Below are 23599 nucleotides of genomic sequence, written 5' to 3'. Positions count from 1 at the left end.
ATGGCAAAAAGGCTTTCCTGTTTCCATACATCCCCTTGCCAGCCCTAACCGGTGCCACTAGGTCACTGTATTTTGTGCTGGCAGCTGCAATGGCGGCCCTGACAGGAAAGAACTTTTCATCTCTTCCCTTGTACTGAGCCATAAGCAGCAGCGAGTGCTCCCAGACACAACTCCCCTGGCTCTGCTCCTAAAAATGCTCTCTCAAGTACACCGTTGCTTAGCAGTATTTGCCTTCCCCCTGTACATTTGAAATTGGCAACATCTGTCCCTTTGGCAGTTTTGACTTGTGCAAAGCACCATGCTCATAGTTTAAAAACACACACGGCTTTATGAAATGGGCAATCCTCCACTCTTCCCATCTCCCCGAAAAACCAGGGATGTGGAAACCCCCCCAAATGGCTTAATCTTCACTTAGCTTTAAAGGTCGATATAACCATCTACAGGATTCAGAATACTGAAGCCAATAGGAGGTCCTATTAAACCCCACCTGGTAAGTAATGTTGTCTGTACGATTACACGTGAGGATGTGTCTGAACTAAAAATCCCATTTAGTTTAAAATTTTCTATGTAACATTTTCTATCACAAAGTATTATGTGTAAATATTTATTAGTAAAATAAGATATAAAGGCAATTTATTCACAGAGTAGGTAGGGTAACTTTCATGCTCACATTATAGCCCAACCTCATAAACAAAAATACAGACACACACACACAGACATGGATCAATGGCAAAGGAACCTGAGAAGTCTAGAGAACAAAAATTCGTTTAAGTAATTCCAACATCATGAATTTCAAAACAAATGATCTTAAGTTTCCTAAGTTTTTTATGCATCCCTCAACATAGCCATCTCGGTAATTTACTGAGGTTACTCATTAACACTAAAAGTAGTTCATAATACAGTAATTTTATACATAGGAAAAAAACCTAATAAAAATAAAACTTTTATAGGTAGTATATATGTTCTGCATGTAATTTTACTTTATATCTAGCGCACTGACAGGAAATAAAAGTCAAAATATTAAAAGGCATAAAAGTCAACTAAGAATTGAACCATGTTCTGTGCATTCAAACTTGGGCATGTAGGTATTTTTGTTCCTTTAAACAAATCAGGCTACAATTTTCTTTTTGGCCAAACCAATCTTGACATATTAGAAACACATGTTTTAAAAAACCTTTTATAGGAACCGAGTTCCAGCTACAAAGGGCAAGCTGACCTATTGCTCTCATCAAGTCTCTACCCGGAGCTGACAGAAGCAGAAAAGCCTGGGTGATACCAATGGCCGCTAGAAATACATCCAAAAGGTCCTTGACTAGAGTTAACAATAGCCCTAAAATTCCACAACATGTGTGGATTCATAATCCTGCTTTAGCCGCAAACATGAACTCAACACCCTGGAACACACTTCTCACCATAGCTCATCACTAGCTACTTGCCCAGTTACGTACAATAATTCCTATGAGTCAAGCTTTTTATTGCAGCTTATTGGAGAACTCCGTGCAGTCTTTGCAAATTGGGGAATTCTCAAAAACCTCAGCTATTCCTCCAAGTCATCCTCAGTGGTTCTGGCCTTGCAGGGTAGTACTTATGAGCAAGGTTCTGAGCTGGACACACCAGCTTCCAGACTTGGCTCTGCCAGGGACCAACTGTGAAGCTCACTGCATGGAAACAGCTTAAGCACAGTGCCTGATATACAGTACATTCTCAATAAAATACAGACATCATTTTTATTCAAATATTAATCTTACCATGATACAAACGCCTCAGTCTTTTTTTCCTTTCTTTCACTCTACTAAACTTCCCCACTTCTCCAACCCATCACACAAACACAACTATCATTTAATGAACATCTAAGAAAACTTCCACTGGAAAGGGGAAGAGAATGCTAAAGGAATGAATGACAACAAATTTTATATCTTTTGGTAACTATATAGTACAATCCTTGCTTGCACCTCTCTCTGATTTATCTTTTTTGTTTGTCTGTTTTTTGTTGTTTTTTTGATTTACCTTTAAACAGCGAAAGAAGCCATCACCTATTGGACACCTGTGTCTGCAATATGTATTTAATAAATTCTGAGTTAATGTGGGGAAAACATGATGATTTGTAGAGACTGGACCCTGGGCCTGGGGACTAGGGGATGGTGGGAGCCAGGGCAGGGGCTGTGGTGCTGTCCAACAGGCAAGTGCTGATAAGCCTTGAGGGCTTGCTTGAGACTGCCCTCACGTTGAGCCACCTATGGAACAAGGAGAAAGTGCAAAAAAGCTTCCCATGAGACGAGTTCCAGGCCCAAGAGGAGAAAGCAAGAACTGGCCATTTAGCACTGCCCTTCTACATGACTTTCCCTTTATGGGGCAATGATGGGCCATTAGAAAGCCAAACCCCGGGGTTTGTTTAACCAACTACTACAGCATTATTGAGAATGTCTCCATTCTGAGGCTTCTGGCATGAGACCTGCTCTTAAGGATGAATGCCACGATCTATCCCACAGTGCCAATCAATAAATAATTATTAGGTCTGAAAGCAAGGGAAGTAAAACACAGGCTGTAATGCTCTTATAAAAATCAGCTATATCTTCATTACCATGCAGTGATGGTTCTACCCTATTCTGATATTCTGAAGAAAATCTATGGCCCCTGTACTATTTTTACTCCTGAAAATGTTCAAACAGAGTTGAGCCCATTCTCCTTCAAATCCTACATACCTAAGAACTTGCAGGACAACCTGCTGGCATAGTCAGCAATACATGTCACACAGTATTATCATAAAAGCCTTCTAAAGGATACTCCTCACTCAAAAATGTCTACAGTATGGCATTAGCAGCAGGAGTAGCAGTAACAGCTGTCGGTAGTAGAAACATTTATTAAGCACCAGTTGGATGGAGGGGGTGGAGGAAGGGGGCAAGAAAATAATGAACAAAACTCAGTTCTGAACGGAGGAAAGTTTTTCAAGCATGAAAAGCCCCTTCATTGGCGAAGGCAAAGAAATGTTTTAAGTCACGTCGAGGCATCAGGCTTATTTTTCTTCTGTGACATTGCCCCATCTCTAACTGAACTTCCTAATTCTCTCCTCCATGACTCAAAGTCTAGTCTAAAACAGTTTTACCCAAACTTCAGTCAATTCCACACTATCCTGACAGTGATACCATATTGCAATACTACCTGTACTGTTTTCTTTAAATCAACTTACTATCAACTCACTTTTTTACTTGGCCTGATCCTAAGTAACAATATTTATGAAATCCTGGGTTTGATATGCTGGTGTATATATGTTTTCTAACTCGCATTAAGATACATGAAGATTGGTGCCCATATACTCTTTTGGAAGTTCATGTACTAATCAATGCTATTTAAGCCAAATGCTGAATGGAGCGTCTTGGGACATCTTGTTGATGTTTTTTAGTAAAGCTGTAGTGATTCCCCTACCTTGTAAAATCATCCTACTTTATTCGCTTACACAAGTGTTGTCCATCCTTCACAAATTACATGAGAATACGCCTACTCATGCCTTTCCTTACTGGATCTGTCACCCAGAACACAAAATTAAGATGTGCAATTCAGTACAATAATCTTTTTTCCATATGTTTCCTGATGCCCAAATACAACTGAAAGCCCCCTATAGTTCTCACAACAACTAGTACAATTCTGGAATCCTGAAAATGCAGCAGGTACTCAATACTTTATTAGTGGCACAAAATATTTATTCAAGTCTCTTATTTTAAAAAGTGTTATATTTTTAAACATGAATAAAATTAAACCCATGATATAGAATTTCATTACTTCACCAAAACAGCTGAGAGAAACACCATCAAACCAACCCAAACCATTAGGATACTTCTTAAGACCCTGGTGACTTCTAAACATAGTTGTAAAGTCAATAAAGATAACCTGAAGATGGGTAATATACACTTTTCCCACAGTGTGAAATTTGCTTTTACTGTCAAGGGAAGGTGGGATATCTCAGTCTACTATATGCTAGGCAAATATATCCCATTTCATTTTCACAACAGCCCGGTGGTTCAGGCAGAAATGTCCCGCTTAACGGTGGAAGAAAATGAGCCCAAGTATTCTGACTCCAGTTATTCATTAGAAACATTACCTCCCACTTAATATTTCCTTAAAGCCTTAATATTCAAAACTTTTCAGCTACCTAAACTTCAGATCCTAAGCCAAGGCAAAGAAATAAATCCACTATATTTACTCAGACATTTAGTGTTAAAATAACTATAATGATGTGATACAGAATCTGTTTATTAAATATTTACTATATGCCAATCACTGATCTAAGGGTTTCACAAACATTTTATTTAAGCCTGACAACTACTTTAAGAAAAGGTTCTATTATTGTTTCTATTTTAAAGATAAGAAACTGAGGCTCAAGTAGTAATTTTTAATAGTTAAATAATTTGCCTGTGGTCTAACAGCTAATTCAAGGTAAAGACAAGATTCAAACCCAAATCTTCCTTAATCCAAAATCCACGCTCCTGGGACCTCCCTGGTGGTCCAGTGGCTAACACTCTGTGCTCCCAATGCAGGGGGCCCGGGTTCGATCTCTGGTCAAGGAACTAGATCCCACAAGCCACAGCTAAAAGATCCCACAAGCCTCAACTAAAAGATCCCGCGTGCCGCAATGAAGATCCAACGCAGCCAAATAAATATCAAAACAACAACAACAACAAAATCCGTGCTCTTAACTACTACCTATAATGCCTAAAAGTCCCATCTAATCAGTGCTCCACCCCACCTCCCCAAAATCTTCAAGTATATCTTCCTACCCTCCAACAACATCCAGAGCTTTTAGCATTCTGTGGATTACATGTTCTATTATATACTTATTATTCATCCCTAGTTATAAAATTATTAAGACATCAAAATTCTCAGCAATGGTATTGCTAGGAGTAAAAATGACATCCAACAAAAAAGAATAGTTTGGAAATTCTCCAAAAACAGTCACACCCCAGTTCTTAACAGTACCTTATACTAATTAAGTATACTTGTACAAGTATAGAAAATTACACCCTATAGAACCTGTACACTATAGAAACTTAAACATGAGTTGTCTATGTAACTACAGGATCCCTATTGCTAAGACCAGCTCCTTGGCGGCGAGGGGGGCGGGGGGTGGTGGTGAGGGGGTCTCTGGAGTCCCCACAGGAGCCAGAGCTGTTGTGTCCACCCTCCCTGTTGCAACCAATAAAAGCCGTTCACAATATAAAAACAAAAGCATATATATGTTGCTAAGATCAAAGGAAGGAAAGCAGCTCTTGTTTGCTGAATGGGTGTTGAAAACCAACTTCCTATTAGTCACTATAAAAACAAGAAAAGTCATTTAGAATAAAAGGTACTAAAGGATATGCTAATAGACTTGGTGTAGGAAACAGCATCAGAGTTCAATTGCTAGAATTCAAACTCTTTTTTAAAAAAGAACCATAATATTTTAGAGTAGAAAAGAGCATAATGACTATCCACTCCCTTGTCACAGAAAAAAAAAACTAACCGAGCGCATTTCTACTTGGTGACAAGGACTGTAAGAATCCACGTTCCACCGTTTCTGGTAGCGGCAAAAACCTTTAAAAAAAAAAAAAATGTTAAAAAGGTGGGGGGAGTTGTCAAGTAGGCCAACGTTGTGGGTTTTTTTCTTTAAAATATGAACAAGTGTCTAAATCACACATTTAAAGGTTTATAGGAAAACGTCTTCACATTTGGAAACAAGAGCAAAAAAGATAAAGAAACCAAGTAGGACCTACTTTATATAATTTCATTTAAAGTTTGAAAATCAACCCCTTTTTAGTTTAACTAGATACCATTAAACATGCTGCAGTATAAACCTTTCTGAAAAGAGATGTTTTTTGCACGTCTGGGTTCTCATCTCTTGGATTTGCCCAGAGCGAGGCATAATCACAAGGACAGAGAGATTCTGTACTTCTCAGGGAGAGAGCACCAACACTCACAGGGCTCAGGCAGGTGACAGGAGGGGCGCAGGAGGGCTGGGGCAAGCCAGCTGCTGTTCTTCGGGAATACAAGTCCTATGTTGCCAATGCTTCCAGCATTTTAAGAAAAAAAAAGAATCAAAAGCCAGATTTCAGTGTGAAATATACTAATTTTCAGATGTTGCAACTAAATCAACACACCGTACAAGACACCTCCGCGTGAGCGCCCTCCAGCACTGACTTTAAAGCTTCCTTCTCTGCCAAAGGAGGGAACAAGAGATTGGAAAACACACCCATTTTGAAGAGAAGGGTCTCTTTTTATGCTGAACATAGCCCCACATACAGAATGAACATCTTCAGTTCCTTCCAAGAGATGGTGAAAAGTATGCCTGCCTGAGGGAACAAAGCATGAGGCAGCCTCACCGCCGACCTGGGATGGTCTCCTCTTTGCTGCACGGGCTCCTGCCAAAGCCTGGGATTGGCAGCAGCGGCCTGACAGATCGCAAGAAACATGAACCAAAGAAGCAAAACAAACCACAGTGTAGTTATTTTATATGACTTGCACGGAATAAATCTGTGAACTATAGGTGAGTCATAACATAATAAAGGACTCAATTAGGTTCAGAACAACACCACCAGTGTTTTCCCTCGTCTTAGCAACTAATTCACTGGAATCTTGAGAGAACATAAGGGCCATAAAGGACCCTGGTGTCTCTGTTTTACCCTTTACTGCAAGATAATTAATCTTACCAGAAAATTAAACCCAGGCTGCCAGTTGGGCATTTTCAGGGTCAATAATTCTTAAGTTACTAGGATACCAATTAATGATACCCAAGTGGTCTAGAGGAGTTAATGCCTCTACCCAAAATGGCTGGCTCATTCCCAAAAATGTGAATCACTCAATGGCAAAATATTTAAAATTGAGAATCCTTTGAGACTAACAGCAATTTTAATGTAAGTACCACTTTTATATTTCTTTTATTTTTTTTTCACATCTTTATTGGAGTATAAATGCTTTACAATGTTGTGTTAGTTTCTGCCGTGCAACAAAGTGAATCAGCTATATGTATACATATATCCCCATATCCCCTCTCTCTTGAGACTCCCTCCCACCCTCCCTATCCCACCCCTCTAGGTCGTCACAAAGCACCGAGCTGATCTCCCTGGGCTATGCAGCAGCTTCCCACTAGCCATCCGTTTTACATTTGGTAGTGTATATATGTCAATGCTACTCTCTCACTTCATCCCATATACTAAAGGAAATCTGGTGTCTTATTTAGTACAGAGGAAAGCATCTATATACACGACAGATACATAAAAAATCATTACTTTCCAACTCTTATAGTACATAAAACCACCTGATTAATCTCTAAACTCAGTACTGAAAAGCACAGCAATTTAAGGCTGGAACTCTACTAAGAACACCTCGTAATCAGATTATGTTGCTTATTTTCAAATCCACACATAACAATACCTAAAATTACCTGGGAAATAAATAGGCTGAAAATGGTAAGTCAAACAATTCCTCTAAAAAATTATTGAACTTAGTTGCTTCTTCCCATCTAAGTGTCCTAAAATAGAAAATTCAGTCTCACATCAAATAGTTTTTCCCCTCTGCTCCAACATTTATTAGAGGTTATCTTTCAGACTCCAGATCAAAGTGAACAGGGTAAGAACTCTCAAGCTCAGCACAGTGCAGGAAATAGCCCTGTTTTCCCCAGTCCTCACCTGTGCTAAACACAAAGGACAAACAAGCGTGTGAGACAAATGACCCCACCCTCAAAGTGTTTCCCACCTGGAGAAACACACAGAGGACGACGCCAAGGAGAAGTGCTGATACTGGAGGTGTGGGCACCAGGAGCACAGGGGAAAATCCTCGCTAAAGGGCCTGGGTGACAGCAGGGGGGCTGGGAGGCACGGGCAGGATGGTCACAACCCAAGCCTGCAGAGACAAGTAAGAAAGCAACTGGAGATTCCTATCCTGAAGGCAAAGAAGAGGTACTGAAGGATCTTCAGCTAGGATAACTTGATCCGGTTTTCATATAATAACTCTTGTGGAACCGTGTGGCAGACAGTTTGAAGAAAAAAAGGCAGGAAGACAGGTTAGAAGGAAGTTGTAAGAGTTCAAGAAAGTGACAAAAAGCTCAACCATAAAGGGGCAGTGAGGAATGGAGAAAAGGAGACACTTTCAATATTTACAAAGTAATCCCCACCCACAGGACTGGGTTGCCAAATGGATAAAGCAGAGAGCAGAGAGGAATTGAGACTCATGACCAGGAAGGAGCAGAATGTCTTGTGTGTGCGAAGAGGTCCAGGGGAGGCAGATATCATGAAATCCACTGCACACACGTTCAATCTGAGATGCCTCTGCAACATCAACAAGAAAAGCCCAGTGGACAACTGGATAAAAGGATGTAGAGCTCAGAAAACTTTCTGGAATTTCAGGCTAGAAAAATCAATTTGGCGGTCATCAGTATTTCAACAGTTGAAGCCTTAAGTGCAGATGAGATCACCAGGGATAGGCTGTAGAAGGAGAAAAGATGGTTGAGGGCAGACTCTGGGGAAGGGCGGGAGAGGCAGCCTCTGGAGGAGATTAAAGCATGTCCAAAGACGTAGAAGAAAGAGCAGAGGACAGAGAAGGGCAGTGTTTGCGGGGCTGGTGGTCAACGGTGTCAGATGCCATGAAGAGGTCAAGCAGGCTACGCTCAAGAGCACTCCTTGACCTGGGCATCAGGAGGAGTCCACCGGGGGTTGCGTGGTGGAGGGTGGAGGTGCAGGCTGGCCTGCAGTGGTTCAGAGTGGATGGGAGGAGAGGAAGCAGGCACAGAATGTTTACCTCTTAGGTCTCCAGACTTTTGGCTGTAAAGGGAACAAGAAAGAAGCAATTAGAGTAAGACACAGGAGTGAGGAAAGCTTTGTTTTGCCCTTTCAGCTAGGAAAGGCCTGGATGTAACTACAGATTGTTAGGAAAGAGCCAAGTGATGGGGGAAAGGTTTAAGGCAACCAAAAAGGGTGTGCAGGTGGATGGGAGAGAGGAAGAACACCTCCCTCTCAGAGATCAAAGGAAAGAGAGAACTGGTGGGCGCGGATATGGAATTTTCCTTTTTGAATCATCGTAGGTGGAAAGAACTGAGATTTCATACCTGGTGGCCACCGCCACTAAACGGTAGAAGCAAAGTTAAAGGCCTCAGAGCAAGCCACATGGCTGTCACCACCAAAAATGAGTTGGAATCATCTTCTCATTTGAATCATCTGTGCCACCCAACATTTGTATGATTTATCAGGTGCCGACACGAAGGCAAGGCCAGGAAGAAAAACGGCGCTCTTAACGCTTTAAATAAAAGTGTTACTCAAAGGGTCATGACTCCACGGAAAACACGCTGTGTGGCAGAAAGACTACTGGAACTAGAAGTTAAGGGTCCTGGTTTCGTGCCCCCAGCTCTGCCACTTATGAGCTTAAATCATTAAACTTCTTAGAGACTCAGTTCCATGGCATGTAAAGTGGTGATTCGTGCCAACTGCCCTGCCTAACTCACGAGGTTGCTGTGACAATCAAGAGGAAACAAATAAGCAAGTGCTTTGGGAATTAAAAGGGGGGGTGGTGGGGGGGGAGGCAGTAAAGTATTTCCGAGAGCATAAGCTTTTGTAAAATGAAATATTTACACCAGGGGTTGCCAAACTATGGGAAGGCTGCTCTTCAGGGGTGAGCCGGATGCCCCTGTGCCATCAGGCAGGGATGGGAAGGGCGGTCAGTGGTCCCTCACCTTGGCAAACCAGTTTTTAAAAGCTCAACAACCCCCAAGCAAATGCTTTCTTTCCCTAGGCTCTTCATCTGTCTAACACTTGAAAATCAAATGTTTACGGCTTTATTCACCTAGAACATCTTAACTGGTTATTCGTGATCCCTTTGATCTGATCGCACCCACATGCTCAAGGATACTCCAATACACAGGAGCCTGTTCCGGGTCTTCCTGTCTCCTCAGCAACTCTACCTGCTCATTTTGATAGCCCTACCTTGTTCCTTAAAGCCCAGCTCAAATTTTAACTCTAATCACTCCTACCACCACCCACTGATCTCTTCCTATGTACCCAGTACTGTTTTAAGCACTTCCTATGGACGACCCTGCATCCAGTAGCCCCACTGTACAGAAGGATAAACTGACAACACAGTGAGGTCAAGTTCCTTTGCCTCTACCAGATCTCCTTGAACCAAAGGCCCAGCTACCCCTACTAAATTTTGCACCGTTTCTTGCCTCTATGTCTTTTCTCTCAATCCTTTAGCCTGGAATGCACTTTTGTCAATACCCAAGGTGCTTCAAAAGTCAACTCTAAAAAAAATGAAAGGCAATATAATGTAGGTGTCATAGTTAAGAGCATGGACTGGAGCCAAACTACTTGGATATGGATTCCAGATCCAGCACTTAAGGCCTGGGTAAACTTGAACAAATGAATCTTTCTGCACCTCTGTAAATCTCTCAGTAAAACAGCCACAGTAACAGTGCTTACCACATGGGATGGCTATGAGGATTAAGTTGATTCACATAAAGCATCTGGAACGGTTCCTATCACAAAGTGCACTAGAGAACAGTGTGAGCATTATATGACTATAATTAGTAGTTCCATATTACCCCTTCATACTGATCATACTTTGTATTTTTTACGCTATGTAATAAATGTACTGTCAAGTGTCTTTCTCTCCTATCAGCTCCCCTTTGTATCTAGTGGGTGTTCAAATACTGTTGACCAAGATGGCAGAAACCTAGAATGTAAAAAGTGAATCCTTCTATGACTAAATTTTTCCTGACAGGAAATATTTTTTTTAACATTTTGTAAGAATGTCCAGATTATTTGGTAAAAGGAAAAAAAAAATTTTTTTCCCCAAATTAACATGTTCTCAGACATGAGGAGAAAAAAATGTTGGAAGTAACATAAACTCTAATTATAGCATGAAATTCTATTAAAAATTTCTTCTCTAAAATGCAATAGCAAACATTTGCTTTGGGGTAGAATATTTAAAAAATTGAGCTGCAAGGAAAAGAATCTATAAAGCCTGAGCTGGTAAGAATGAGTGTGGGGACTCGGAATAGCACAGAATACTTCCTTCCTTTCTTAATTCATGCAGTGCAGCTCAAAGCTTCGCTCTTGCCCAATATGAATTTTTGGAGTTCTATTTTTTTGTAAATTGGAACAAAAAAACCCTAAGGTAATTTATCTAAGGGACAGAGCTAGAAATAGGACCTCTAATTACTTAAACACTAAGGCCCCTAGATTAAAACATTAAACCTCAAAACCTTTCAGCCAAAGGGATTAAGGAGATTAGAATGGGCTTGACAAATTACCACAGGGTTAGGGGGATGGAAAAAAGCAGAGAAAAAGTAGGCCAAGCTTAAATAGGGAATAAAATGAAGTTCAAGAGAAATCTAATGGTGTGTGTGGACCCTGAACATCTGGCAGGGGGGGGAAAATGGTCGACCTAGGGATTTCAACAATTAAAAAAGGAACAATATCAATGTAAAACTAACTGCTTAGGAAGTTCTTAGAAAATGTGAACATGCCGCAGACTTAACCTTGGAAAATGATTTTCAAATAGACCTTGGCAAATGGAGAGGAGAAATCCATGGCCCAAAAAAAAAAAAAAAAAAAAAAAAAACTTGTTATGATAACATGAACCAGAATCCTCTCTTAAAAAGAATTCGGCTGAAATATCTCATGCATATTGGCCACCCCCACCAAAACAGCCCAAATCAAAACCACTAACTCAGTCGTCAGCAGGACTCCCCTCGGAATATCTGGTTTTCTGTCCCTGAAGATTATCAGCTGGCTGAGAATAAAACACAATTAATCTAGAGAGGAGCTAAAATGACTCGGGTGGCACATGAGAGCCTGGGAGAGCGCACAGCCTGGAAAGATTCTGAAGTGGTGAATGTCTCCATTCTGGCAGAGGCACAGCATGAGGGACCCAGGGGGGATCCAATAACCCTCCACAAACATCTCAAGTGTGAAAACAACAAGGAGGAACAGGAATTTCTTATCCTGGTACCAAATGTACTTCTGGCGTTTTGAGAAGGAATGGAAAGTAAAACGTACAAGGAAAACAACTCCAATTAATACCACCCAAAAAGATGTTCCAGGTTCGATCGCAGGCTTTCTTTCTTCTTGCTTCTATAAACAATTCTGTTCTCTGCAGTAACTCATTTCCAGCAATTTTTGGAGCTTTTCCAAAAATATTTTGCCTATATTACTTAAAATGTTTCCTTCAGAGTTTAAAGTGTTTCTTCAAACTCAAAATAAATCGCCAGGATCAGGAAATTAAAGGTGGCAGCATCTACTCAGCTCTAGCTGGTGAAACTGAAAATCTGATTTTTCACTCGAATTCTCCAGTTTGTAAATATTGGCTCAGAGGGAGGAAAAAAGAAAAGAAAGAAAGAAAGAAAAAGAAAAACACATTATACAGGCAAAACAAAATAGTCTGCAGGTCCAGTCTAGCCCTCAGGCTGCCTGCAACTTCTGCTCTAAAACTTCTGTCAGTCCATTTGCCACTATTTTTAAGCTTCTATATTTAGATATTTTGGGGTCTAAAATTTAGCCATCCTCCAAGCAGATACAGGTTATTACTATTCATTATTTCTTGTAGACAGGACGTATTCTGCTCCAGACACTCAACATCATCAGGGAATTGTGCACACAGAAAACCTTGCTATCATCTTCCTAACAAACATTTAAGTCACGTAGGTCTGCCCAAGTTACCTGAGCTCTAGCTCATGGAATCTAACTTAAATTTCCAATAAAGAACTACTGTAATAAAAACATTTTTAGAAAACTGAGTGAAGCTAGATAAGGTTGTATCAGAATCTTACTTTCCCCATGAGCTTGAAAATGTTGGGGACCCAAAGGAAAAAACAAAACAAAACATGAGCTGTAGAGGAAGAGTGTATGCAGTTCTGGGGGCCCTACTCCCTTATTTCTTCCCTGAGGCTTCTCTCATGTCCTGCTCAGGACAAGCAGTCCCATCAATTCAGGTGATCATTTTGTCTGAGGGCCCACAAGGGAGACTCCAGAACCAGCGGGACGGGAGCCCTTCTCTAACTCCTTGTGGCCTGTTATCAGCTCTTCTGGAACAGTTTCATTTCCAGGCTCTGGAAGAAACCTCATGAGAATCAGCTACAGGTACTTGAGCCCACCTGTATACTTGCTGAATCAATCTCCTACGGTGGGACCTGGGAAGTTTTATTTTTAACCATTTGTATTTTTAACAGGCTTCCCCCAGGTGATTCAGACTTGCCACCAAGTTTCAGAATGACTGCACAGAATGAATGCACAAATTCCATTTGATCTACAGTACTGGGTTTAGAACCCAAGAAAACTTATAATGGTCTCTGTATATCATGTGGCATAAACCATTGGCACACACTTTCCCTCTGCTTGGAATACTGATGCTGTTTAACTTCTAACACACCTCCTGTAGTCTGAATATTTATGTGTCCCCAAAATTCAGGCCGAAAACCTAACCCAAAGGTGATGATAGTAAGAGATGGGGGCCTTTGGAAGATGCTTAAGTCATGAGGGTAGAGCACTCACGAAAGGGATTAATGCCTTATAAAAGAAGTTCCAGAGAGAAAGTCCTAGCCCCTCCCACCATGTAAGGACACAGCAGGAAGGCACCGGCTGGGAACCCGGAAGAGAGCCCTCACAAGAACATGACCATACTGGTGCCTTGATCTTGGACGTCCAGCCTCCAGAACTGTGAGAAATAAATTTCTGTTGTTTACAAGCTACGCAGTCTGTGATACTTTGTTATAGCAGCCCGAATGGACTCAGACAACCCCTCACATTTTTCACTTCTACTCACCATTCAGGTCTCTCAATACTTCCCCAGAGAATTCTTCCCTAAGCTCCTACATTCTAAGCCACAACACCCCTTTATCAATCTTATAATAGTTTATAGATTCCTTTACAGAACTTGCCAAAGTTCTTACACATTGATCTGAGTGGTTATTTAAATAGAGTCAGTTTCTAACTAGATAGTTAAGGTCCAAGAGAACTGGAATCATCTGGGGTTTCCCCGCCACTGTAACCGCATCCCCAGCATTAGGCCTGCCATACGGTAGGTACTCTAAAAATTTTAGTTAAAAGTTACTGAACTGGTGATATACACGGGAGACAGGGAGCTTAACTATATTTTGAGTGACTCATCAGCAGGATATACACCATCGACACACCGAAAGTGCACCTCTTGAAGGGTTAGATTATTTCATAATGGGGAAGTTCCTCATTACAGGATTTAAGATAAGAAAGCTAAATAAGAAAGTAGGAAAGATTGTTTGCATACATGAATGCAAAGTGAATCACTATCACAGTTTTCCACTGTGGATTACTTCACTCTATTAGGCTGGCAGTTTACTGAAAATGGAAGGCATAATTTAAGAGTTGTCATGAGTCAAAGTAGTCCAACAATGAATTCACAGCTGCAGGTGACACTTGAGTCTTGGAAATTAGGTGGAAGGATTTGGTATCAGAAAATGTTCCCAAATGATGTCATGAGAGGCCACAAGGAAAAGAGCAATTGCTCTGCAGAAATCAGAAACCATCAGGACTCAAAGCCAGATTTCTCTGGAGGGGAATGAAGTAGGGCCATATAAGGAGGTAGAAGCAGTAGCAAATTTAAATTGATGGTAAATTCTGCTACGTTCCAGTGACTTATTTGCTTATATTAATTGTATTATTTACACGTACACTTCAAACCCTAAGTGAAAAAACAGAAACTATAATTTCCCCTAATCTATAAACAGATTCTCAAGTTTTCAAGATGATCTTCAATTTCTGCTTCTGAAGACCCAGCAGGACCCCATTTCTTCCCGCTCCTGCCCTTGCCACAGGTAAAGCTAAGCCAGGGAGGGCCTGGTTTAGGGCCTTCTCAGCTACACCTGTCTGGTCCCAAAGCTTTAAATACCCGCCATAGGCAAACACAGCCCAAATTTATTATTCCCAGTATTAAGATGAGATTTCTTTTGTGTTATGATTTCTACTCATCTTGTGTGAAACTTACAGGATTTAAGCTATGTTAAGTAGTTCAAAATGGAGTCCCAGTGGCCAATGTGAACTTCTGTATTAGTTGTTTTGAAAAGTCTACCATAGGACTGTGAATGTCTTAGAGTAAGACCATTACACCCACTGATAAACTCCTTAAAATGAGCCCACTGAGTCGAGCAACTGAAGGCTCTTCCCTGGAGGACCCAACTTCCCCCTGCTGAGAGCTGTTCCACGTGGGCACTGCTGGAGGCTCTGTCCAAGCAGACCGCTACTTCCCACTCATGCTTGTCCCGAGACCGCTGCTAGACCGAGACCATTGCTAGACCGAGACCGCTGCTTGTGCTGAGACACCCCCTTCCCGGACTTCTCCTTGGAGTGGTTTGTTACTCTCTTGCCTATTTTCCTGACTTGACTAACCTATGCTGTGTGCTAACTGAATGCTGGCTCCATTTCGTTTATCTCCACTCCTGTGATTCTCACCCTGCCACAAACATCCAAACTTATCATTTTCCCTGGGCTGATCTACTACCGATGACTGCCAACTTGTCATGTCTATCTGGATATATAACGGCATCTCAAACTTAATATGTGATCCATCCAGAGCATCCTGGTTTTCCCTCCAAACCTGTTCCACCCAGGTCAATTCCATCTCAGGAGCAGGTATCATCCCACCATCCACACCTTTCCAGTAGGACCTTCCTTAATGCCTCACTTTCCCTCACGCCTCAGGCCCACTCCCATCTCCAGTCAATCACAAAGCCCTATTACTCCCCTGCCCAATATATTTGGAATCTATCCACTTCTCACCATGTCCACTGCTATTATCCTACGCCAAGCCATCGTCATTTCCCACCCCCTAGCTGGCCTCCCTACTTCTGCCACCCTTGCCCCTCCAAGCCATTCTCCACCCAGGAACCAGAATGATCTTTTTCAAAATGAGAAAGTAGATATATCGCTCCCCTGCTCAAGATCCTCCTATGGTCTCCATGCATACTTAACAAGCAGAGGTAGAAAGATCATAGAACTGAGAATTCTAACTCTGGCTCTGCTACTAACTAAACTGTAGCAAAATTAAGTGACCTCACCTTCTTAGGCTTTATTTGCAAAATGAAAGGGCTGTAGGTTTAGCCTTAAAATTCTAATATTCTAAATCCAGTATACAATTTAATATGCCCACCTCAACTTAATTCATTTCTCCCTTTCAGTAAAATGCCTATCTGCCTCTAAGCACATCCACTCCAGTCCAGGGTCCACACTCAGGAACGCTCACACAGAGATGCCTTGGTTTTCCTCTCACTCTCATTTGTTAACTTCCGGTAGAAAGAGCTAGAAAGGAATCTCAGCCTTCCATTTGGGCAGTTCGGTCTCTGATGTGGCAACTCTACAGCTGGAAGGCATCCATGTGAGATCGTGGAGTCCTGGCTATATCCTCAGATGGGTCATTTCAAGATGCTATACATCTTCCAGTTGACACAAAACTAAAACCAACATGCCCAGAGAAAAATCCAGTGCACACTGTGTGCTCTAGCCTCTATTTAGTCAGAATGTTGACCTTTTGATAATTTTTTTCCTGTAGGACTTTAGGAAAGACTAAGTGTTAACAGTGAGCATGACTTATCACAGAAAGGAATACCATTATTTAGGAGAACCAACTAAAATACACAAACCAAGTGTTTCCCATGAAGTGAAAGGACAGAAAATAGCAAGGAACTCATACGTATGTGGCTTGAGAATAAAGAAGTGCCAGACAGACAAGATGACTTTCCCATCTTGGTCCATTTTTTAAAAATACTGTTTGATGGAAGCAGTGGGGGAGGGGAGCAATGAAACAAACCACAAAACCCACACACTCAGAAAGCCAGGAAAGAAAACCTCCTCCAACTTGCCTTAGGACAAATTCGGCAAATAAAGGAAAACCACTTAGCTATCCCCAAGTCCCTTCCCATGGCTCTACCAACAGCCAACTTCCCCTTGCACCCTGGCATTCTCTATCCTTCTGCCCCAATGCCACAAGCAGCCCAAGATATTGCTACTATTCCGGTTCAATATTCAGAATTTACCTGCTCTGGGGTTAATTCCCCGCTTTTGCTGTCCCCCACCTCTACGCTTTCCTTTGATTCACCAGAATATTAAAATCTGACAACTAAAAAAGAGCCCGCATGCCACAACTAAAGATCCCGCGTGCTGCAACTAAGACCCGACACAGCCAAAAAAATAATTTTTTTTAAATTTGAGATTTTTAAAATCCAATCTACATGGTTTTTTTAAAATGCTTTTTAAAAAAAATTTATTTATTTTATTTATTTTTGGCTGCATTGGGTCTTCGTTGCTGTGCGCGGGCTTCTCGTTGCGGTGGCTTCTCTTGTTGCGGAGCACGGGCTCTAGAGCGCAGGCTCAGTAGTTGTGGCACATGGGCTCAGTAGTTGTGGCTCACGGGCTCTAGAGCGCAGGCTCAGTAGTTGTGGCACATGGGCTTAGTTGCTCTGTGGCATGTGGGGTCTTCCCGGACGAGGGCTCGAACCCGTGTCCCCTGACATTGGCAGGCAGATTCTTAACCACTGAGCCACCAGGTAAGCCCCTACGTGTTTTTAAAACCTTAAAAAAATAGCCATTTTATTGGGTCTACAAACAGAAATTAATGGTAAGTCTGTGAAACGTGAGATCTTACTAAACCAAATCTAAACGCTCACCAGAGAGCACCAATATCCCTGTTTCCCAGACTTACTCCCCCTTCATTACAAGTTCTTTGCCCAGAGCCCTCCAACTGCCTGACCCCTCAGCTCCATCCTCCCATGCCACTAACACCACCCAGGGTCTCCAAGGCAGTTAGCACCACAGCTGCCACTGGCCTGAGAACCCTGATTAGAGAGGCCAGAGGGAGACATCATGTTAAAATGAAGGTTGACTGCAAACACAGGCTGAAGAGGAAACATTTACATCTACTCAATTGTTGACAGCAGATCAAGAAAAGCCAAGAAAACCCCATTCTCTTACCACATCTATGGATGATTTTGTTCAACTGTCCACTCAGAAAATATGCAAGGACCGTCTAATGCGGTCCTATGTTTGAAATATGTATTAAATCTGAGGAGCTGTAAGACCCTGGAGAAATCTCAACTCACCTTATCTTTTTTTCACCAGGAAAGCAAAAGGTTAACCGGGATCCTCTAACCTAAAAGGTCTACCAGAAAACTTGTTGGCTGAATTTACATGGGTTCACTGTCTTAAGGCTGATGTTTGAAACTTCCTCTATGCACCTAGTAGCAAACAGTTCTCTAACTGTTTCACATGTGTAGGCTGATCTCCAGGCTAGACTGTCATCTCTCTGAGGCAGGGACCAGTACTTCTTTGGCATCCCACCCTGTGCTTATACATATGGTTGGGTATTTGGTAGACAATGCAAGTATTTGTCAATTGGTCTTAGAATTGTTTTAAAGCAATTTTTAGTTGCTTAGTTTTCTTTTTAAAGAAAACATGTTAAATTGTCCCTTTACCTTTTTTTTTTAAAACTAGGAAAATAGAACAGACCTTATTTGATAAATAAAGAAAATTCCATTAAGTTCTTTCTGAATTATAAGGTAGGCTGACTGACCATAGGAGGTGGGAAGACCTCACTTTATTCTTCTCCACCTTCATTCTGTTCCCTACCCCTACCGCCCATCAGAGCACAAAATGTTCAGTAAATGGCTCATTGCAGTGAATCTGCATAGCTTATGGGGTTACAGGGATTGTTCTGCCATCTTGGTCATTTCTACCACGTGCTTTACTCCCCTTTCTAATTTTTCCTCAGCCCCCTTTCTAATTTTTCCTCAGCCTCCAAACCAGTCACATTCTGAAGACATCCGGAGACACTCCAGCTCAACAGCTGACTATGGACAGAACCCTAACCTCTTCTAAACCAAAAGCTGACACCACAAAGGAACAGATTTTCCTCCTTCAAGATAAGGGTTACCTTTCCAGCTATGGATCCTGGAATTTTTTTTTTTTCTTTTTTTAAACCTTAAGGAATTTTGCCTTCTAGCACTATGTAAAACTGATGTAAAGCTGGTATCTGGGTGCACATACAAGTCTTTGAGGACGGGATATGCAAATTAGAATGTTTATACAATGGATGTAACTCAACCACAGACTTTACCTTAACAGATAAGCGCTAAAATAAATTCACTTCAAACATTTCACTTTGCACTACAAATCTAAATTTGAGTAACCGGTGTTAATTTAGAATTTCAGTGATAGAATGTGTGTTCTGATTCTCCTCATTCAAACACCACGTTGCCATTTGTCAAAGGAGCAGAAGAAGGAATTTTTCCTTTGTTTAAAAAGATAAAGTATTTTGTTTACTTGAAAAAGCCATAGTTGAATAACGTTCTATATTATATTTGTGACTCACTCTCAAATGAGATGTTGTCACACCTCCACTCTTTTTTTGTAGGTGGTAAATAAAATATATTAGAACAGAAATTTAGTTTCACAGTTTCTTATAATTTATAGGGAACAAATCTTCAAAAATTAATACTTCGCCTCCAACATTTTGACCTCTTGTTTTCACTTTTTTATGGTTTGGATCTCAGGAAAAACTAACTGGGGCAGAGGAAGTATTAACCAAAAATATTTTTTTTCTTTCCAATGTCTTTAAAGAAGCCAGTGTTCCCCAAAGCCCCCAAAAATCAAAGACAGCTCAAAACCTTCCTGAAATTCTCATGATAGAAATGTCCTCTGCCTCAATTGGGTTGTGGGTTGTATAGCTGTATCCATTTTTCAGGTGTATACATTTTTCAAAACAGAGCAAACTACCCTCTTCCCATCTCTATATTTTACTGTATGTAAATCATGGCTCAATAAAAAGATTTTTTTTTTAACTTTCTACGAATCACATTTCAGTATCTGTCATCAGTAATCCACCTCAGACCTGAGTTTCTTGTGGGTCAACGAGATCCTAAAGCCAGAAAGGAATCTCCCTGAACAAAGGCCACTGACACCCCTGTCCCTAAACCTCTAGAAACTTCCACCTCAAATCTTTCTTCACACTGGAATTGCCTCAGATGTGAACTTCCACTCACCTCGACTGACTGAGAAGGCATTTTCAGCTTAGTGAGCTTGGCTTTGGCAGGCACTTTTAAGTCTGTTTTTTCAAAACTCTGTTGCCGGTAGTCCTCCGGCAGTGGTTTCAGTTCAGGAGACTCACTAGGAGCCTGATCTTGACCATCCATGGGCCGGACATAAGCCGTGGGCTTCTGCTGCATCGCAAGGCTTTTTGAGGGGAGGGGGGGTGGGGGGAAAGTCTGAGAAGGTGGCTGGGGAGGGGCTACCCCAAGGCTGGCAACTGCTACTGAACTGTCTTGAAGGGTCTCTTTATCATGGACCTTTACCGGTAGGTCCTTGGGAGACTTGGCCGGACAGTAGCCTTTATTGTTACTGTTACTGCTGTGAACCTTGTTGTTTCCTTGCGTCCTGGGAAGAGTCTGCTGGTTGGAATGTACAGGTGACAAAGGGGGGACTGGGGAAGGCAAAGAGAACAAAGGAGAAAGCTCCCTCTCTGGAGCTGAGTCTGTCATTGAAGCACAGTGGTCTCCATCAGCCCTGCGGTCAACCTTTTTGTGATGACTAGAGCTGTACCCCTCCTGACCAAGGCGATCTTGGGTCATGTGCTGGCTGTCCGGTGGGCCATAGCTTTTGACATGGAGACTTGGCATTGGTTCCATTCTTGGCTGCGTCATCTTTGGGTTGTGGCTAATGGTACCAATAGGAAGTGGTCCAGAGGCAGGAGTATTAATAGGCTGGTGGTGGACACTAGTGTGGAAGGAGTGAGATGGAATGCTGCTCCCCTTCTCAGGAAATGAGGGGTATCTCGGCTTTCCCAACCTATTTTCAGAAGCATCCAAGCGTTGAGGGTGGGACTTGGTACTAAGGAACTCCTTCACCTCTTCATAGTTTCCCAGCATGTTCTGTATTCGACTGGAGAGCTCATCACCTTTTTCTGTCTAAAAAAAGAAAAGACAGCAGAGTTAGATACTGAGGGGGAAAAAGAGGGGGAGGAAAACCATTGTTTAGTAAACCATGTTACATAATGCCATTAGAAAAGAAACACCTCAATTTAATGTGTAACACAGAATTTAACATGCAATGTCGACTCAATTCCCCTGCTGAGAAGCCTGCCATGGACAAATATTACTAAATACAGGAGACGAACATTACAAAAGAAAACCACAAACTTTAGTAATTTTGACTACCGAGGTTCAGAAGATTTTCCTATTTTGTTTTCAAAAACGATCTCTAGGATAAGTTGTCTTATTTTCACAAGTGTGACCCTTGTTCAAACTCACTTTCATCATGAAGTCAAATATGGTGATAAATCAGACTTTCTCATATTCAAGAAATTACCTTGTAGGACTTCCCTGGTGGTGCAGTGGTTAAGAATCTGCCTGCTAATGCAGGGGACACGGGTTTGAGCCCTGGTCCGGGAAGATCCCACATGCTGCGGAAGCAACTAAGCCCGTGCACTACAACTACTGAGCCTGCGCTCTAGAGCCCGCACGCCACAACTACTGAGCCCATGTGCCGCAACTACTGAAGCCTGCGTGCCTAGAGCCCATGCTCTGCAACAAGACAAGCCACCGCAATGAGAAGCCCGCGCACCGCAATGAAGAGTAGCCCCCGCTCGCAGCAACTAGAGAAAGCCCGCGCAGCAACGAAGACCCAATGTAGCCAAAAATAAATAAAATAAATAAATTTTTAAAAAAAAGAAAAAAATTACCTTGTAGGGCTCTCCAAAAAGGGGAATCTTTTCAGAAAATGCCTCTTTCTCTTGGTGAGCTTCCTGGTTGCGTCTTTCCTTCTCTCTAATTCGAAGCAGGTTTCTGTCTTCATTGTACAAGCTGCTTCAGATGCCACAAAAGAACAAAAACAAAGTTTATCAGTATCCAAGCTTTGCTGTGCATACGTACATGTGTGAGGGAGGCAAGGACAGCTCAAGAAGCCTCGACGACAAGGGAGCTGGTTTAAAGAAAGCCCAAGTCCCTCATCCCACTCCTAGAATAAGGCCTCAGTCAGCTGGCCGTGACCCTCCAGCTTCGGGTCCTGGTTCTGGAAAACTAAGAGTTCACTCTGGGCTACTGGCTTCATGGCTCAGGACTGACTCCAAATGGAAGAGTCTTTTATAGTCAGTGGTGGGACTGAGACAAGATTAATGATATTTTTACTTTCGCCTTGCAAAATACAGGGTAGAGGTGGACGCTTTTCATCTGAAGGAGTCAGCAGGATGTGAACTTTAAAAAGGCTGTTTTCCTGGATCAGTATTTTATATTTTGGAAGATTAAAATCCAAAGGCTTATTTCATAATTAAAAGATTACCAGGCACCCAAAACAGCATTTACTTTATTCTCAGCCTACTCTACTGGAAGAGTCTTGGCATGTAAACCTGAAAAGATAACTTTTATTTCTCATTTCAAATGTCAAGGATGGGAAAATCCAATTTTAGATGTCAGCTCTACCTACTGAAAAACTATAATCTGATTGCACTGTTTAAACCACATAAAAATGTATCCTAAATCATCAGCCCCGGCACCAAAGGGGTTAAAAATGCATCTACTGGCAAACAAATCACGAAGCTGGAAACCCAAAAGAGTGCAGTTTTAGAATGCAAACCAAAAGTGGGCTTACCTTAGGTCAGCAACTCGGGCCACGCCCTCCCAACCCCGACATGTGATATGTAAGAACAATGAAAATAAGAACTATTAAGACTTTTGTCCTCACAGACTTGCTTTAGAGTATCTACTGAATCTTTCCCCCCAACATTATTTGAATAAATCGGAAAATATTCAACTGTTTCTCCAAGGCTCTATGTACCTTAGGAATTCTAGCCCTGATGTCAGACACCCCCCCCCCACCCCTTTCCCGGCACCCAGGCCCTCTCAGGACTTCTCTGACTTCCTCTGACAAGAGCCTACTTACTGGTCTCCCTGCCTCCACATCTTGTCCCTCTAATTTAGCCTTCTCAAGGAGAGAAATCCGATCTAAGGCTCTGGTTCTCATGTCACCATCCATATTTTAAAATAACCAGCGTTCGATGGCTCTTTGCTACTGCAGAATAAACTCTGAACCCTTGCTTTGGCATTAAAATTCCCCCATAATCTAGCACAGACCTACCCTAGAAACTACCTTGCTGTCTCCCTGCAGGCCTACCATATGCATTCTACCTAACAGTCATGTCCATTCCCCAAACACACCCGGTAAAGGGCAGCCTCTTGCTCTAATCCACCCCCACCCCCGAACCCCCTTTTACTGAAAGATAACCGTTCTTCCAGGACCAGTTTACCTACAAAATTCCCTCAAACCACCTCTGTATTTCAGTCACTCCACACCACTCCCTGCTCCTCAGTGATATCCTGGACTTCGATGTTTTCACTCTAATGACACGAATTTCCTCTCCGTCTCTCTCAACCACATACTCCTATACCCAATTTTCAGCTACCAGCGAAAATCGGGAGTGATTCCAATTTCACCCACTCTAAAGGCTTTCTCAAATCCACCTGACTTAATATACTGATTGGTTCTCTCCCCTTCTCTCCTTTCACCTTGAATGTCAAGCCCATCATAATAGAACCTCTCATATTTTTCTGCCTCCTGGTGCTCAAGCATGGTAC

At 41.9% G+C, this 23599-nt stretch overlaps 1 protein-coding gene across 11 annotated transcripts in view; it reads right to left on the bottom strand.

Annotated features, from left to right (window-relative positions):
• AFF1 (ALF transcription elongation factor 1) overlaps window positions 1-23599 on the bottom strand; it is a 209790-nt gene that overhangs the window by 74202 nt on the left and 111989 nt on the right. For 7 of the 11 annotated variants that reach the window (XM_082463224.1, XM_082463233.1, XM_082463228.1 and 4 more), the window contains 2 exons: window positions 21712-21835; window positions 20018-20938 (listed from right to left, as the gene is read on the bottom strand). The exons of 1 other annotated variant lie outside the window; for it this stretch is intronic. In XM_082463224.1, the coding sequence (XP_082319350.1) occupies window positions 20018-20938; window positions 21712-21835 (1045 nt within the window). The remainder of the gene's footprint in view (window positions 1-20017; window positions 20939-21711; window positions 21836-23599) is intronic. 3 more of the 11 variants (XM_082463227.1, XM_082463232.1, XM_082463231.1) reach the window with 1 other exon arrangement.

The sequence above is a fragment of the Balaenoptera physalus genome (genome assembly GCF_965194825.1).
Source record: "Balaenoptera physalus genome assembly, chromosome: 5".
Lineage (NCBI taxonomy): Eukaryota > Metazoa > Chordata > Mammalia > Artiodactyla > Balaenopteridae > Balaenoptera > Balaenoptera physalus.
Note: the sequence above shows the minus strand (reverse complement) of the source record. Positions and strands in the feature narration are given on the sequence as shown.